Genomic DNA, 18,918 nt, shown 5'->3' with positions numbered 1-18,918 from the left:
TAGATTCCAGTCTGAGTGCTGTGTCTCACTCCTCTAAAGGAAAGAACCCTGAGATGAGGGGGAACAGGGAGGGAAGGCCTTTCAGATTTCTGTGAGTAGAGAACGTTTTGCCGCTCGATTGTTCTAGTCAAATTAAAATGGCTCATGTGGAGCGGCTGCCATGCAACTAAAATCCCTCAACCACTTCACCTTTTTTTCTGCCCTACTTTCTAGACGTGACATTTTTGAGAGCATTCTTAAGATATATTTAAGGGGTCCAGGCTTCTCTTTACAAGACAGAATTGCCCTAGAGTGGTCCCAGGTATCATGGTAACCAACTGCTTTTTTGAATTTTTCGTGTTACCAAACAAAACCGAAAAACCTTAGGTTATGGCAGGTAGGTAAAGAGGTTGTCTAGGACCAGCTTCCTGAAGAACACACACATGCCTGTGAACAACCATCACTCCTTTTGGTCATCTTTTTCTGCTCAGCTCTAGAAGACTCTGATGGAAGACAAGACTCTCCAGCAGGGGAACTGCCAAAAAGGGTCCAACAGCCAACAGGTACGGTTTTTAAGGTGGTGTTTTCAGAAATTTTGGTGGGTGCTTCCACCATGATTTCCCTCCAGATAAAAGTTGTAAAGAAGTAAATGTAAGTATGCTCAAATTAAGGCCTTTTTTCCATAAAAAGATAGTTAACGTTTACGCTTACATTAAGCTATATTTGGTAACTAGCATTTCAGGTGATGGTGTTTATTTACGTATTTATTTTTTGAGACAGTTTCATTCTGTTGCCCAGGCTGAAGTGCAATGATGCAATTTCAGCTCACTGCAACCTCCACCTCCTGGGTTCAAGTGATTCTCCTGCCTCAGCCTCCCAAGCAGCTGGGATTACAGGTGCCCACCATCATGCTGGGCTAGTTTTCATACTTTTAACTAGAGATGGGGTTTTACCATGTTGGCCTGGCTGGTCTCAAACTCCTGACCTCAAGTGATCCACCTACCTCAGCCTCCCAACGTGCTGGGATTATAGGCATGAGCCATTGTGCCCAGCTGGTTTTGTTGTTTGTTCCACTGAAAGTGACAGTCTTTTTGCCTCAGTATGTCCCAAAGTAAAGCTCTATACCAAGTGCTAGGAACACCGAGTCCCTTACTCTGTTGATAGCTGTTTTTATAACCAAAGCGTTAAGCAGATTTGATTGCAGTTTTCTTTCTCTTTACAGAATCTGAGCCAGTCACCATATATATCCGAGACCTACTTTCCTGTTCTAATTTTGCAGTGCAACACAGATACCTGTTTGAAGAAGACAATCTTTTACGGTCTACACAAAGGCTTTCCCATTCAACAAAACCTTCAGGTAATTACAAGTAAAATACTACTACAGGGTAACTTGATTTCAGCCTTTCAGCTTTCCAACCTTAGCTTTGAAAAGGAAAGGAAGGGAGGAAGTAGAAAATAGGATAGAGGAAAAGAAAGAACTTAAAATGAGAACTAAAAAATAAACTGAAAGAAATTAGAGTAGTGTTCCCCACTGATCCACAATAAGGGCCACTTCCAGTGCTGGAAGCATATAGAGCCCTTTCCTGGTATTTACTTTACTGGATCTGGCTGCATGGAAGAAGTGGAACATTTCTTTCATTATGGTTTCCTTCATATACTGATTCATTCCTATTATTAAGCATCTGGGAAGTCTGGTGGATTGTAGAGGTGAACACTTTCCATCTTTCTCAGGAAGCCCTTTGGAAGAAAAACACGATCAATGCAAATGTGAAAACCTTATAATGTTCCAGAACCTTGCAAATGAAGAAGTAAGAAAATTAACACGGCGCTATATCCTTTTCTTATATTATGCTCCTGTATGGAATGCAAAGAATATTATCAAAACTGACTGGGTGTGGTGGGAGGCTGAGGTGGGCAGATCACCTGAGGTTGGGAGTTCAAGACCAGCCTGACCAACATGGAGAAACCCCATCTCTACTAAAAATACAAGCATTAGCTCGGCATGGTGGCATGCACCTGTAATCCTAGCTACTAGGGAGGTTGAGGAACGAGAATCGCTTGAACCCGGGAGACGGAGGTTGCAGTGAGCCAAGATTGTGTCACTGCACTCCAGCCTGGGCAAAAAGAGTGAAACTCTGTATCAAAAAATATACATATTGTCAAAACTTCACACACTCTATGTAGATTTTATCAACTGAAGTCAATCCCATAAAGTCATGAAGAACAGTGAACTTCAGAAAAGGCTTTTTGCTTTAAAAAGCAGCCTGACAGGTGTTTGAGAGCCAAGGGCAAGCCAAGCTTAGTAGTAACAGTCAAGCACTTAATTGCCATCTGCTGTTCTGGGGGCTCAGCAGTAACACCCGATGGTCAGTATACAAAGTAAGGAAAAAAAAAGACTGATTTAACTCCCTCTCTGATAGGAGGGTATATGGGACATGAATGAGGTCAGCAGTGCATCAAAGGTACAGTAAGTATAGGCAAAGAATGTTGTAGAACGAAGAGGTTTCAAACTCAGTCTAAACCCCACACCTTTCCTTTAGCCCGAAGCAACACAACAGCCACATATGGATTCAGTGTGTGTAGTTTCTGTAGGACAGGGATTTTTTTTTTTTTCTTGGCAGCAGAGATCTTCTCTATCAGCACTCTAAAAAATGAAACATTCCACCAAGGGAACAGCAGGATCCAATGATTCATTAAAACAATATTTATTACAAATAAAAGGAATGGTGTGGGATAATGAAGAAGAGAGGATTTGATGCTTTTACATATTGAACACCCTGCCAACTGCTCTAAACTTAAAATTATAGTAAGCTTACTAAAGCTGGCTGGTATCTCAACTACATCAACTAGTCTACAGGGAAATGGCTTAATTCTGAACTACCTTTGTGCCAATGGGATTGTGTAATAAGGAAAAACGGCATAAAGCAATTCTCTTTCTGAAAGCTGGAAATATGCTCACCTAAGTAAAATAATCTTTCTGAGAATGGTTAATATACATGATGAATCTGGAGTCTTATTCTGCCCTTGAGAGTGCAGATAGAGGGCACTGAGAAGCTTACAGGGAAAATCAATACTTACTCTAGGCTGGGCACGGTGGCTCAAGCCTGTAATCCCAACACTTTGGGAGGCCGAGGCGGGTGGATCACGAGGTCAAGAGATCGAGACCATCCTGGTCAACATGCTGAAACCCCGTCTCTACTAAAAATACAAAAAACTAGCTGGGCGTGGTGGTGCATGCCTGTAATCCCAGCTACTTAGGAGGCTGAGGCAGGAGAATTGCCTGAGCCCAGGAGGCAGAGGTTGCGGTGAGCCGAGATCGCGCCATTGCACTCCAGCCTGGGTAACAAGAGCGAAACTCCGTCTCAAAAAAAAAAAAAAAAAAAAAAAAACTTACTCTAATGCCCTTTTCCTTTCCCTTTCCTCATCCCACCCCAAAGTTCTACTCACGAGAGACTAAAGAAGTACATAGGTCAAAATTCCTCAAAACTGTGGCCTTATGTGGCATCATGGGTGAAAACTCCCTATCTCCCTTTGCTTCTGACTTTGTATCTTACTTTCCAAGGTCAAATTCTTTCATTTTCTTCTCTTCACCACATTCCCAACATTATGAATTCTGGCTCCTAGCAGTGTGCTAGGGAAAACTAATTTACAGACAACAAGGATCGAAGTGGAATTACCATTTTAAAAAAAAGACTACAGCTGGGCGCAATGGCTCATACCTGTAATCCTAGCACTTTGGGAGGCCGAGGTGGCCTTGCTTGAGCTCAGGAGTTCAAGATCAGCCTAGGCAACATACTGAGGCCTTGTCCCTAAAAAATAATAAAATAAATAAGGCCAGGCGCGGTGGCTAACACCTGTAATCCCACCACTTTGGAAGGCTAAGGCAGGTTGGTCGAGTTCAAGACCAGATGGAGAAATCCTGTTTCTACTAAAAATACAAAATTAGCCAGGTGTGGTGGTGCATGCCTGTAATCCCAGCTACTCAGGAGGCTGAGGCAGGAGAATCATTTAAACCTGGGAGGCAGAGGTTGTGGTGAGCTGACATCATACCACTGCATTCCAGCCTGGGCAACAAGAGCAAAACTTGTCTCTAAAAAAAAAAAAAAAAGAAAAGCCAAAATATTTGTCTTGACAGGATGTTAAATGAGTTCTATAAATTTACAAGTCACAGTTTTAAAATACTTGACAGAAACTGGAAAAAAACCCAAAACCTTTTCTGTTTCAGGACCCAAAATTTTATGTGGACAAGTCGAGTTATATTTAAATGTAAATAAAAATAGACAATTCATGTTCCTCTTCCTTAATTTGAGATTTACTAGAAGAAATGACACAGAGAATGGAAGCCCTGGAAAATCGCCTGAGATACAGATGAAGATTAGACATCGACACATCTGTAGTCATTGTATCAACAATTAAAATGAAAGCAGTGCAGAGCCCCAAAGCTCAGGCTATTGTTAAATCAATAATGTTGTGAACTAAAACAGCACTGAGAAAGCTGGTTTGCCATAGAACAAAGACAAGAAGTAGACACTAACTTGTATAAATTTATCTAGGAAAAGAAATCCTTCAGAATTCTACGATGAATTTACCAGGTGAGAACGAATAAGCTATGCAAGGTATTTTGTAATATACTGTGGACACAACTTGCTTCTGCCTCGTCCTGCCTTAGTGTTGCAATCTCATTTGACTATATGATAAAGTTTGCACAGTCTTACTTCTGTAGAACACTGGCCATAGGAAATGCTGTTTTTTGTATTGGACTTTACCTTGATATATGTATATGGATGTATGCATAAAATCATAGGACATAAGTACTTGTGGAACAAGTTGGATCTTTTATAGAAGATTAAAATTCACCACTTCAGAAAATGGTATTGTGTAAAATTCTTAGTTTAACCTGAAATGGAAGATATGTATACATGAGAAATGGCCAATATGCCAATGAAAAAAAATGTTGAAACTCACTAGTAATCAGGAAAATACATGTTAAAACAATACCATTTTTCACTCATCAGCTTGGCAAAAATGAGTATGTTTTAACAAGTGTTGGTAAGGATGTGAAAATGTGGGGCTCTTGTAGAAGGAATGCAAATGGCACTCTTTGTAGAGTAAATCTGTTGATATCTCATAAAACCGCAAATACACACAACCCTGTAAATCTAGCAACTACACTCAGTTATCTAACCAGATGATTTTAGCAAATACGTACAAAGAGACCCGTGTAAGAATGTTACTAGACTTTGTAAAAGCAACAAATAAGGAACAACTTAAACACCATCAGAAGGGGGAACTGATAAACTGTGGTGTAATCCATGCCACAGAAATACACCACCACCTGTATAGGCATGTGCTACATCTACACAAATACACGGTCAGACACAAAAAGAATACTTTAAAAAGAATGACAGAATGTTTAGCATGATACCGTTCCTGAAAATTAAAACAAAGTCTCTCCACGTTCCAAAATGTCACTAGTTGTTCAAAGATGTAAATATGTATATTTAAGTATAGGAAATGTTCTAAAAGCATATGCCCAAATTGAGAAAATAGAGAGCTGGGCGAGGTGGCTCACGCCTGTAATCCTAGCACTTTGGGAGGCTGAGGTGGGTGGATCACCTGAGGTCAGGAGTTCAAGACCAGCCTAGTGATCTTTTTTTAACCCCATCTTAAAAAAAAATAGAGAAGTGAGAATAGGGACAAAAACTTCAACTTTCAACTCACAAAGGACCTTACGGCAACAAACACCCTAAGTGGCAGCTTCATTAAGAAGCAAAGGTAGCCAAAATGACATCCTTCCCATGGAAGCCACTGTATTTGAGAGTCCAAATGATGCTTTACAAACAAGACATGTTGAATAAGTTTATGTTTCCATATTTAAACACAAGTATTTCCATCAGAACGTTCTCTTAAAAGGCAGTGTGGTAGAGTTGGAAGAAATCTCCTAGGCCTCATCTTTATCTGAAAGTCATGATTATTTTTGGGTATATTAGTTTTGATTCAAAGTATTAAAACTTTAGTTATATTAAATTTGCGTAATCCATTTGACCCTGACAACCCAAGTTTCATTAGGAAGTAGTACTGGTTTAGATTGACATTACTTTTGAGGTGTATGGGGACATGCTTAATGTCCCCATACACCATAATGATGGGGACATGCTCTGAGAAATGCACCATTAGGTCATTTCATCATTGTGTGAACATCAGAATGCACTTAGAAAAACCTAGATGGTGTATCCCATGACACCCCTAGCCTATGTTATATACCCTATTGCTTGGTCCTAGGCTACAGTCCTGTACAGCACATCAGTGTACTGAACACTGCAGGCAAGTGTAAAACAATGGTATTTGTTGTATCTAAACACAGAAAAGGAAATTTTCAGCTTTACTATAATCTTATGGAAGATTATAATAAATAATCTTGTTGTATGTATGCTGTCCATCATTAATCAAATGTCATTATGTGGCCCATGACTGTTAGTCTGGAATTGCTGCCAAGATAGCTCAATTCTACTTTATGTTGTGTTCAGGCTCCACCTATCGGCTCAGAAGACTGCCTCCCCCTACTTTTTTAGCAATTAAATACATTTCAACCTAACATTTATTTGCAATGAGAATATTGTTAACTTTTTTTTTTTTTTTTTAGCTATTAAACACATTTCTCCTGAGGGAAAAACTTCATGGCAAAAAAAGAAAAGGCCTCCAACCAATGCATTAAAATCTACAGATTATTTGAAGACTGTCTAAAATGTTTCTCCATTTTCCTTGTTTTTGCCCCTTATACATCTCAGTATAAGTGTTCTGCATTCCATTTTCATCACTTATTGTGGCCTTTCCATATCTGGGATTTAATCTGCAATATAAAGCTAATAGTATTATCTCACTAAGTGTTCAGAGGACTAAATGAGTTAATATATACACTATTTTGTAAAGTACCTAAAACTTTATTATTTTTTGAGACGGGGTCTCACTTTTACCCAGGCTAGAGTACAGTGGTGTGATTTTGGCTCACTGTAACCTCCTCCTTCCAGGTTCAAGTGATTCTCCTGCCTCAGCCTCCCAAGTAGCTGGGACTACAGGCACCTGCCACCACACCCAGCTAACTAACTTTTGTATTTTTAGTAGAGACGGGCTTCACCATGTTGGCCAGCCTGGTCTTGAACACCTGACCTCAGGTGATCAGTCTGCCTCAGTCTCCCTAAGTGCTGGGATTACAGGCGTGAGCCAGCGCATCCAGCCATATTAATTTATTTTTAAGAGACAGAGTCTTGCTCTGTCACCCATGCTGGAGTACAGTGGCACCATGATAGCTCACTGTAACCTCAACCTCTTGGGCTCAAGCAATCCTCCTGCCTCAGCCACCTGAGTAGGTGGCACAACAGCCACCACAACGGGCTAATGTTTTTAACTTTTCTGTAGAAACAGGGGTCTCATTATATTGCCCAGGCTGGTCTCAAACTCCTGGCCTTAAGTGATCCTCCTGCCTCAGCCTCCTTAAGTGCTGAGATTACAAGCATAAGCCACAGTACTGGGCCCCAAGACATTTTAAATGCTCAGTATTAACTATTATTCTTTAACAGCCTAGAGATTCGACACAAAGATGGTGTTTGAGCTAAGCATATGCTGAGTGAATGAAAGGACAGAATAAATTATTTGCTGACCTGAGGAAAGTAATCTGGCAGATTCCCACCCCTATCTTTTAAAGCAAACAGGCAGTAGTAAATAATGGTAAATGCATAAGAAGTTTGAGAACTATTAACAAGAAAAAATTCTGAACTAGAAAGCCACAAATGTTATCAATAAGAGAATTAAATGTTTAAGCCCTAATAGTCATTATCCACTTTAACTTTTGATATGTGACACAAAGTTGAATACCTTGAGTCCCTGTCCCTCCTGTAGAACCTTTAGTGAGAGAGATGTAATCGATGTCATAAAAAAGGTTCTAAGGTAACTCAGAGGCACCTGTTTTAGACTGGGTGCTAAACTTGTCCTCAGAACAAGCACAGGTAGGCCCAGAAAGGGGAAGAAACCAGGTTCCACTGCAGATGGAGGGAGCAGCAAATCTAAAGAATAGGTGGAAGACAGGAGATGGTAAACTTTTCCATGACACAGATTATCTTCCAGATGATCCAACTATTAATAGTTGTATTCATAATAAGCCTAAAATTTGGTTTCTTCTCTAAATTCTTTTGCGCCTGCCACCATCCCATTCCAACTGCAATTCTTAACACATTCTACAATATCCAGTCTCTTCTTTGAGATTTCTATTTCCATACCCCAGAGTTCAGCAGAGGTACAGAGTAAATCCAATTGGCTGCGTACAATCCTCTGAATATTAGAGCTACCCAAACATACTGCTTATAATTAGAAAAGAACATTTTAAATGTCACCTTACATTTCCCCAGATTTTCCTGGCCAGTGTCATTTTCTGAGAGCAGTTTAAAAGTACTTAATCAAAGGTAACACAGGCCAAAATGAGTGAGGGATGTTTCCTATCTACTAGGTTTAAACTGCTTGTCTCTCTAAACTTGTTCCTTGCTGAAAAAAACAATAGTTGTGACTGTACAAAAAGAACAAATAATGAAAAGGCAAAAGCCAAATGATGTTATAGCACAGTATCAACTACCTACAAGGCCCTAGAAATCATAAATTTTCTTAAAGCCATCATTCCAAAATGCCTGCAGCCAAAAAAACCACACAACAGAAACCACACAAAGAAATAGTACACCAACATGTGCAATATTATATTCTTCAGGTCACCATACCTTGAGAAACTAAATTCGAGTTAGTCAACCTGGAGGAAAAAACTAACCCAAATAGTGTGAAAAGTCAACCTGGGGGAGAAACTGACCAAGTAGATAGATAATAAGCACACAAACTACCATAACCATGAGATTCAAACATTTTGAACTATGGAAACAGACTAACACTATTAGAGGCCAGAAGTCAGACCAAGCAAGTCTTACCAAAGATTAAGATTCAAATATTTTATATCACTTTGAGTACACTGGTCTCTGGATATGTAAACATGAACACCTTAGAACACTTACAATCTTTCATATATTCATCTTAACTAGGAGAGAAGCTAGTTTAAAAACGTGGTGACATTTAGGGCTGATTATTACAATGACATGGAAGGAAAACCAGGAATGAAAAATACCTTGCAGAAACCACAGCTTCCCACAACAAAGAACTGTCCCATTACACAATGTCAGTAGTGCTCCCAAATTGAGAAATATTGAGTAAATGAACCAGTAAAACTATGAACCACCAGACTCTCTAAACTATTAATATATCCACAACTTCAGGTTAACTTCAAACGCAAACTAAAATCATGAGCTATTCCTCTGGAAAAAAATCAAACTCCTATCCTCCATCTATCAAATCGGGAACATGACCCACCCAGGGCTGTCATATAGCTATTAAGAGCTGGGGTCCTCTGACTCCAAGTGCAGTAAATTTTCTGCATCCTACTTAGAAGGCATCCTCCTTCAATGTCTCACTCATCTACCACCAAAAATTGCCTGAAAGAGGGGATGCAGAAGACACTGTCTCTTCTGACACTTCTGTGGCCTCCCTGCCTCAAAAGTCCAGCTGACTACATAGGGCATACCTTATTAGCACCATTCAACTCTGTAAATTAAGATCAAACTAAATCATTATTTACCCCTCAAATTAATTCCTTTGAATGTTCCAAAGGATATTAACATATGAAGGAGGGTTCCCTGGGACATCTTCTTGGGGGATGCAATATGCAGTTTCCAAAAATGTGAATACTTAACGTACTTCACAGTACATCTTTTACTAGTATATGATATAAAACTTGGACTTAACACCTATTGGTGATCTGGGATTACTCAGAAGTCGTCCAAGTATACCAACCACTCACAACCTTAGAAAAGATTATTCATGAAAGTAAAACTTTTCTTGACCTATGACCGCATTTTGGGTAGGGAAACACTTTCGTTAATCTTTTTTTAGCTACTCAGATTTGGAAAATTGCAATTCTGGCTAAATTCTGGGCATTTAACCTTGTTGCCAAAATGCAAACAATGTCCTGAGAACAGAATTCTAAAAACTGAGCTTCCTAAAAATCTAGTACTAGAAGGGAACTCAGTGTACTCCCTTAACAGAAACTGGAAGACAGAAACCAAGCTGTGTAACTCTTTACTAAAAAGTCTTGCCACATCTGCCTCATCCTCTCTAATCCAAGCTTCAGGAAACTGCATTAAAACAAAAATATACAGAGAACAAAACTGAAATGGATACAGTGTTTTTAAAACAATCTCAGAAAAATTTTATTAAAGGAAATTTTGCATGATTTACTTTTCACCAGTCTGTTCTGGCATGCTTCTAATGATGTCAGAATCACCTAAAAAATAAAAATACAGTAATTTTACAATTAATTTTAATAGCAACTGGTTCTATAAAATTTCTCTACTTTGGTTATCCCTTCTGTAGACAACAGTCTGCAAATTAGCACTGATTTTTTGCAAAAGTTATCACATTAGCTGTACTGTCATTTTTCTTAAGGTTGATCAAATATAACCTAGAATCACAGCCATTATATGATCACACAAAATGATCATACAATAAAATTGGTTTATCACCAGCATTTATAAAACCAAACCTAGGGAAAGAACTAGGTCTGGGGACACACGCATGGTCTTAATATAGCGAATGTTTAGCCTGTCCTGACTATTACAAAATCAGAACAGCGAGAATATTCGCAGTATTCTATGAATCAAAGATTCACAAGTGGAAAACGAGATGACGTAGATTTTTAGGCACTTTTTCCCCCTCAGCCTAATTTTACATGTCTGTTCTCAGGAAGCAAGAATTACTTTCTTGTGTTTCACTGGATTCTTCTCCTCTTACAATTTCACCTTTTACCAAATCTCTAAGTCACTATTTCGCAGGTACTTCATCAAACGAAATTCATTATCTGAAATTCATTATCTGACAGTAAAAGTTTTAATTATAAAAGCCAATTATAATGTATTGGCATTTATTACCAATTCTCTACAAAACACAACTACAGGATATGCCTTGTTATATTCATATTCTATCTGAACTTAGGAACAAAAGATATTTGCATAATAAGAAATACTTGTCCAGACATTACATTAGAAAGGCAAAAAAAAAAAAAAAAAAAGACTGATTTTAAAAGCATACCTGGATCAATGATAGCCAGTGTGCACACTCTGTAGTATTTCCCACACGCTGTGCCCAGTTCAATATTATTGCCACTATAGTGATGGACACCAGTTTTGGCTAACATTGCATAGTACTCTATTTCGGATTTCCTTTGGGAACCAAAAAAAGGAGATAAATAAATGCCATACCAAGTGACTGACAGACTGTCACTACTTCTTTTACTAGTTTTAATGTTGTTAATCAGTCATGTAGTCAATCAGTAACAAAATGACATACTCTTAAAAACATCATATTCATCATGTATCCCTTACAATTGAAGGCGCAACCAGCAAATACCTACTCAAGCCCTTTAAAGGTAGTATCTATGTTCACGGAAGAGGGTAGGATGCAAATAAACCAAAAGCAAAGCATTATTTAGCATTAGTAAGGGTCACATACTTCATAGTTCCACGACAATCTTTAAATTAGGTATTATGCATTCTATTTTTTATTCTTTTAGCTAATGAAACTGAGCCACAGAATAGTAAGTGGAGGATCTAGAATCCAAACCTTTAAAAGATAAGCCATTTCTGTCACTATCGCCCCAGTACCCAGAATTCTAGATGGGAAGTGATGCTATTTTAGAGTTAAAATTTCCAGCTGGGCACAGTAGCTCACACCTGTAATCCCAGCACTTTGGGAGGCTGAGGCTGGCGTTACCACCTTAAGTCAAGAGTTCAAGATCAGGCTGGCCAACCTGGTGAGACCCCGTCTATACTAAAAATACAAAAAATTAGCAAGGTGTGCATGGTGGTGCGCACCTGTAATCCCAGCTACTCAGGAGGCTTAGGCAGGAGAATTGGTTGAAGCTGGGAGGCAGAGGTTGAAGTAAGCCGGACTCATGCCACTGTATTCCAGCCTGGGCAACAAGAGCAAAACTACGTCTCAAAAAAATATTCTGGACTCACATCCCAGCACTCTGCAAGGCCAGATCACTTGAGGTCAGGAGTTGGGAGACCAGCCTGGCCAACATGGTGAAACCTTATCTTTACTAAAAATACAAAAACTAGCCAGGCTTGGTGTCAGGTACCTGTAATCCCAGCTACTCGGGAGGCTGAGGCAGAACTGCTTGAACCTGGGAGGCGGAGGTTATAGTGAACTGAGATCACGCCATTGCACTCCGGCCTGAGTGACAAGTGACTCCGTCTCGAAATAAATAAATAAATAAATAATTGGGAAATGGTACCTACTCCCTACTATAATGACAGCAGATTGGTGGGTGCTAAGCGCGCATGCACGCACGCACCTCAGGCCCCATCCTGGAACCAATGGAATCAGAACTTGGATATTAACAAGACAACCCATGCGACTTCTTTGCAGTCACGTTTCGGAAGCCGTACTATAGAAGACAGGCTTGAAAGTTTCAGAGAATTGTTAGGGAAAAGCCCAACCCACGGGATGTGACAGAAAGGGCATTCCAGGCTTTGACAGGAACTACAGACACCGTATACAAAATGCTGTAAGCAGCTTATGCATTACCTCAGGAAATTTGGTCACATGGCTTATATTCTGCAAGATCCGAGTTTCTTGAGCTTATTTACAATACCCCCTAAATTCAATTTCAAAACAGTGAGTCAAGCATAAACCTTGCCTCAGAACCGATTTAGTGGGCTAAACTGGGTTAGTCTATGATAGCCTGCAACTCCATAGCCCAACTTCAACTTTTCTTACCTGGTTTTTTAACACTAAAGTTCACACAATGAAGCATCATTAAAGCACCTCAAAGCTAAAAGAACCAAAAAGGCAGGAAAAACAAATCATGTGTCTGCGCGTCCATCAAACCTCGATAGTTTTCACTCCTCCTGCCACACACATTCCCCAAAAATAAGCTCACAGAAGGGGAGCACATGATTTGGGGGTGGGTGGGAGAGACGGGAATGAAGAGCCAAACACCACCATCGCTACCGTAATTATCCTGCAAGTGTTCATTTGGAAAACGAGTTTTTCATAACATCTAGTTCATGCCACTTAGTTTACAAGTTTACAATGTACATTCTTTCACAATGAATTCGCGGTGGGCGACGCCCGCTCAGGTTTTTCCGATTACCTCAAAGCTGGGCAGTTGTTAGCGAGAATGACCAATTTCGCTTTGCCTTGTCTGATCATCTTCAGAGTCTGCTTGTACCCCAGCACGTACTTTCCACTCTTCATAACGAGCTGGAGCCTAGAGTTGATCGACTCCAGCGACTTTTTCTACAAAGCAAACATGAAACACGGACCTGAAGGCCTCGTTTGCAACCACCTCGCACCTGGACCCCGCTTTTTGAAGCCGACCCTCTTAAACTTCCGAAGTCGAGGGACCCCAGTCATTGAGAGGGTCTCTCGGATTCCCTTTGGGGTCCTCCAAACGCCAGCAGGCATGCTGTCACCCCAGTGGGCTCACATTTGCCCGCCCCGGCTGAGACTCATCTTTCCACGTGAATCGGCTTCCGGGCCGGGCCCGCCTCACTCACCGTCTTCTTTGCGGCCACCATCTTCCTGCCTTAGGTGCGGGACGGCCCCCAACCTAGAACAGAGAAAAAGCAGGAAACTTAGAATCCGAAGTTCCAAATGGCAACCCGCAAGGCCCCCAACACTGTCTAAACCACGGTCGGTAGGAGCCCCACGCACCAAGAGCAGACGCTAAGATGGCCGGGGAGCGAGAAAAGAAAGAGCTCCCACAATGCAAAGCTCTTCATGGTAGAGCCGGAACTCCAGAACCGGAAGTGGAAAAGATCGCAAGCGGAAAAGGCGGAGCAAAAAGCAGAGAGGTGCTGCCGGTTGCTATAGATACCGCTGGCTAGAATGGCTGCCAGGGGCCCAACGCGGCGTCTCATTCCTCTAATCACAGCACTTTCGGAGGCCGAGGCGGGAAGTTCTCTTGCGTCCAGCTCGAGGCCAGCCTGGGCAACATAGTGAGACCACCCCCGTCTCTGAAAAAAAAATAAAAAATAAATTCGCCCGGCGTGGTGGCGCGCTTCTGTAGTCCCAGCTTCTCCAGAGGCTGTATCAACTATCGCACATCTACTAAGGTCGTACATCTAAGGAGGTAGAGGCTGCAGTGAACCGTGATCGCGTCACTGCACTCAGCCTGGGTGACAGAGTCAGACTCTGTCTCCAAGAAAAAAACAGAATGGCGGCGGTGTCTTCGCTTTCCTCCTTTGCGGACCTTAAGCCTCTCGGCGTTGTGTTGCTGTTCTGCTGCGAGCTGCAGCCTAACGAATCGAGGCGCGTAGAACCCAGAGGGAATTGGAAAGGCCCACGGAAGGTGAGGTGGGAGGGTCGATGAGAAGAGGCTGCGGCGGCTGCGACCACGGTCTAAATGCCGCTGAATTCATCTTTGCCTGGAGGCGTGGCTCTCGGAGAGCCTTGAGGATGACTCCGATGGGCCGCAGCACCTGCATTTCCTCTCCGCCTGGTAGAAGCAGTTGTGTCCCCACACCTGCGGTCACTCAAGTTACCGTCCTTTGGAGAACGGTGGCACACTGCGCGAGTTCTCAAAACCCGCTTTCGTAACTGTGTTAGCGTGAACTTGTGAGGCGAGTTTGCACTGAGAGCGCGATAAACAGGTCTAATTTTTAAAAATCTTTTTGCTGTTAACATTAGATCTTTGTATAAATGTCCAGATACAGACCACTGAAAATATTAGGTGCTGGAAGCCCCCACCTAATCACCAGCTCCAAAAAAATATGTATTGTAAAATCAGACCAACGGGTAAGCTACGTGAGGGAACCCTCTTCCCCTCTTTAAGCCTCACCGAAAAACGTGTGCTGTGCCAGGAATTATGCAACACTATATATATTTACTTAATAATCACAAAAGTCCCTTGAGATAGTAACCTTTTTATTGTCCACTTTACATATCTAGGACCAGAGCCCAGGCAACTTAGTCTCTTCACAATTAAAGTTGATTCCGGCTGGAGGTGGTGGTTCACGCCTGTAATCCCAGCACTCTGGGAGGCCTAGGCAGGTGGATCACTTGAGGTCAGGAGTTCAAGACCAGCCTAGCGGGGCGCGGTGGCTCAAGCCTGTAATCCCAGCACTTTGGGAGGCCGAGGCGGGTGGATCACGAGGTCGAGAGGTCGAGACCATCCTGGTCGACATGGTGAAACCCCGTCTCTACTAAAAATACAAAAAATCAGCTGGGCATGGTGGCGTGTGCCTGTAATCCCAGCTACTCAGGAGGCTGAGGCAGGAGAATTGCCTGAACCCAGGAGGCGGAGGTTTCGGTGAGCCGAGATCGCGCCATTGCACTCCAGCCTGGGTAACGAGAGCGAAACTCCGCCTCAAAAAAAAAAAAAAAAAAAAGACCAGCCTGGCCAACATGGTGAAACCCCGTCTCTACTAAAAAAACACAAAAATCCTCATCATTAAGTGATGCATGACTGTATATTTGCATAGACACAGAAAAAAGTCTGGAAAACAAATCATCAAAACATATCTGAGAAAGATGAGAAGAGTGGGCAATGAGGAAGGGACCTTTAGGTTTTTTAGTATGGCTTGAATTATTTTATAGTAAGTATTAATTATTGTTATATAAAAAGTTCATTTTAAATATTAATAATAAAGTGCTCTGTTACAATAAATGTCTCACGAAACATCCATTACACCTCAATGTAGTATTTTTTCAAAGTCTGGCTCTCAGATCACCTGCATCAAAATCAATGATTCAAGCTCCTGGACTCCACCTAGGCCTATGGAAGAAATCTCTGGGTGTGGGTCCTGGGAATCTGAGTTTAACAGGCATCCTAGGTGATTCTTATAAATACTAAAATTCGAAAATGAGAGACCTACAGAATGAGATAGCCAAACTGGTTCTGAGCCATGGTTGCTTAGAGATATAAAGTAAACAATACTGCCGGGCGCGGTGGCTCAAGCCTGTAATCCCGGCACTTTGGGCGAGGTCGAGAGTTCGAGACCATCCTGGTCGACATGGTGAAACCCCGTCTCTACTAAAAATACAAAAAATCAGCTGGGCATGGTGGTGTGTGCCTGTAATCCCAGCTACTCAGGAGGCTGAGGCAGGAGAATTGCCTGAGCCCAGGAGGCGGAGGTTGCAGTGAGCCGAGATCGCGCCATTGCACTCCAGCCTGGGTAACAAGAGCGAAACTCCTTCTCAAAAAAAAAAAAAAAAAAAAAAGTAAACAATACTGATCCCTGTGTTGAGAGCTCTACTTTCGAAGCTTCGTTTGTGGCCCACTCCCTCGCCTCTCCCCCTTTCCCTCCTTCCCTTCCCTTCTCCTTCCCTCACCTCTTTCCTCCCCATCTCCCCGCTTCTCAGTTTCCTCCCCCATTCCCTTGACTCTCCCATCCTGAAAAAAAAAAAAAAAAAGCTTTGTTAGTTTTTTTTGAGCCAGAGTCTTGCTCTGTTGCCCAGGCTAGAGTGCAATGGTGCAGTCTTGGCTTACTGCCATCTCCGCCTCCCGGGTTCAAGCAATTCTCATGCCTCAGCCTCCCAAGTAGCTGGGATTACAGGCACCCACGGCCACGCCCACCTGATTTTTTGTGTTATTATGACAGGGTTTCATCATGTTGGCCAGCCTGGTCTTGAACTCCTGACTTTAGGTGACTGCCCTCTTTGGCCTCCCAAAGTGCCAGGATTACAGGCATGAGCTAACACATCCGGCCCTTTTTGTTTTGTTTTATTTTTTATTTTTTTGAGACAGAGTCTTGCTCTATCACCCAGGCTAGAGTGCAGTGGCACAATCATGGTTCACTGCAACCTCAACCTCCCTGGGTCAAGGGATCTTCCCACCTCAGCTTCTGAGTAGATGGGACTACAGGTGTGTACTGTCATGCACATGTATATATATTAGAGACACTATGTTGCCCAGGCTGGTCTTAAACTTCTGGTCTCAAGCGATCTTCCCATCTTGGCCTCCCAAAGTGCTGGGATTACAGGCACTTGCCTCAAAGCTTTTGTTTATTTATTTATTTATTTATTTATTTATTTAGAGACCAGTTCTCACTGTCATCCAGGCTAGAGTGTAGTGGCACAATGATAGCAACCTTGACCTAGGCTCAGGCAATCCTCCTGCATCAGTCTCTGCAGTCGCTGAGACCACAGGTGCATGCCAGCATCCCTGGTTAATTTTAAAATTATTTCTAGAGATGGGGAAATCTGGGCAACTATGTTGCCCATGCTGGTCTTCAACTTCTGGCCCCAAGTGGTCCTCCTGCTTCAAATTCTCAAAGTACTTAAGATTATAGGTGTGAGTTGCTGTGACATTTAATTTAGGGAAGAGAGGGAGAGGAGAAAAAGGAGTGCAAAGGTGTTTAGTTTTTTTGTTTGTGTGTGTGTTTTTTTGTTTGTTTTTGTTTTTTTGAGACAGGGCCTCACTCTGTCACCCAGGCTGGAGTGCAGTGGCAGTTAATTCTACTCACTGCAGCTTCCATTTCCCAGGTTCAAGCGATTCTCCCACCTCAGCATCCTGAGTAGCTGGGACTAGAAGCACCTGACACCATGCCTGGTTAATTTTTGTAGTTTTTGCTAGAGATGGGGTTTCACCTTATTGGTCAGGCTGGTCTTGAACTCCTGACCTCAAGTGATCTGCCTGCCTCAGCCTCCCAAAATACTGGGATTACAGGTGTGAGCCACTGCGTCTGGCCGCAAAGCTTTTAAATACTTTCCTCCAAAGAATCAGAATAGTTACTGTCTCCGTTTGAGAGAATAAATGATTAAAGTGCATCAGGTAACTTTTCTAAGACACTTTTCTTTATATGATACCAGGCATCCTATCCTAACTATGTGCTATGGTTTGAATATTTGTGTCCCCTCCAAAAATCATAGGTAGAAATCTATTCCCCCAATGTGATAGTGTTAGGAGGTGGAGCCTTTAAAAGGTAATTAAGTCCTGACGGCAGAGCCCTGATGGACTAATGCCATTGAAAGGACCATCAGAAGGTTCATTGTCTCTTTTGCACTTCTGCCTTGTCAAGCATTCCTACCTCCAGAGGATGCGGCTTTCCAGGCACCATCTTAAAATAAGAATCACCAAACCTGCTGGCACCTTGCTATTGGGCTTCCCAGCCTCCAGAACTGTGAGCCAATAGATTATAAATTAACCAGTCTCATATGTTCCATTAAAGCAGCAGGAACAGACTAGTATACTATGTGTCCTCCCTACACTTTAAAGAAAGGACTTAGTTGCTTTGTCACAAGGAATCTTATCATGATTTTGTACTGAAAACCAGTGAAGCCCAAAGCAGTTACTTTGCCTATGAATCATGACCACAAAACAGGAAAGCCTCCTTGGGATTCTGAACTGAACCCACTGTATCTCTCTTTGGAGACAGACTTGGGCCCTTGCTTTCTCTCTCCTGTCTCTCTCTCTCTCTCTCTTTTTTTTTTTTTTTGGTAGAGATGGAGGTCTCACTTTGTTGCCCAGGTTGGTTTTGAACTCTGCCTCAAGAGTCCTCCTGACTCAGCCTCTCAAAATGCTGGGATTACAAATATGAGCCACTGTACCTGATTGACATTTCTCTTTCATACCTGCATGGCTTTGAGCAATTTTTAAAATCTCTGTAAGCCCCAATGTCCTCATCAATAAAACTGGATAAAACAGGCCAGGTGCAAGTGGCTCATGCCTATAATCCTAGCAATTTGGGAGGCAGAGGTGGGTGGATCACTTGAAATCAGGAGTTTGAGATCAGCCTGACCAATATGGTGAAACCCTGTCTCTACTAAAAATACAAAAATTAGTTGGGCGTAGTGGCATGTGCCTGTAGTCTGAGCTATTCAGGAGGCTAAGGCAAGAGAATTGCTTGA

General features: G+C 42.0%; 2 protein-coding genes and 1 non-coding gene across 6 annotated transcripts in view; 1 reads left to right on the top strand and 2 right to left on the bottom strand.

Moving 5' to 3' along the window:
* The window catches only part of MATN2 (matrilin 2), a 181,357-nt gene extending 174,000 nt beyond the window's left edge, over positions 1-7,357 (top strand). The window contains exons 17-20 of one of the 4 annotated variants that reach the window (XM_074386823.1): positions 471-542; positions 1,202-1,336; positions 1,711-1,809; positions 4,296-7,357. In XM_074386823.1, the coding sequence (XP_074242924.1) occupies positions 471-542; positions 1,202-1,336; positions 1,711-1,809; positions 4,296-4,351 (362 nt within the window). In that variant the 3' untranslated portion in view covers positions 4,352-7,357. The remainder of the gene's footprint in view (positions 1-470; positions 543-1,201; positions 1,337-1,710; positions 1,810-4,295) is intronic. The other 3 variants (XM_074386822.1, XM_039464420.2, XM_039464419.2) reach the window with 3 other exon arrangements.
* Positions 7,358-10,249: 2,892 nt separating this feature from the next.
* RPL30 (ribosomal protein L30) lies at positions 10,250-13,888 on the bottom strand. Its single transcript, XM_003943044.4, has 5 exons — positions 13,783-13,888; positions 13,626-13,678; positions 13,220-13,365; positions 11,152-11,282; positions 10,250-10,348 (listed from the first exon to the last, which is right to left on the bottom strand). The coding sequence occupies exons 2-5, from the start codon at positions 13,644-13,646 to the stop codon at positions 10,299-10,301; spliced, it is 348 nt and encodes a 115-aa protein (XP_003943093.1). The 5' UTR covers positions 13,647-13,678; positions 13,783-13,888; the 3' UTR covers positions 10,250-10,298.
* LOC120362428 (small nucleolar RNA SNORA72) lies at positions 10,578-10,709 on the bottom strand. Its single transcript, XR_005578335.1, has one exon. It is a non-coding gene; the product is annotated as a small nucleolar RNA SNORA72 (small nucleolar RNA).
* Positions 13,889-18,918: the final 5,030 nt, after the last annotated feature.

This window comes from Saimiri boliviensis, chromosome 15 (genome assembly GCF_048565385.1).
Source record: "Saimiri boliviensis isolate mSaiBol1 chromosome 15, mSaiBol1.pri, whole genome shotgun sequence".
NCBI lineage: Eukaryota > Metazoa > Chordata > Mammalia > Primates > Cebidae > Saimiri > Saimiri boliviensis.
The sequence above is the reverse complement of the archived record's forward strand: the minus strand, read 5'-3'. Positions and strand labels throughout refer to the sequence as shown.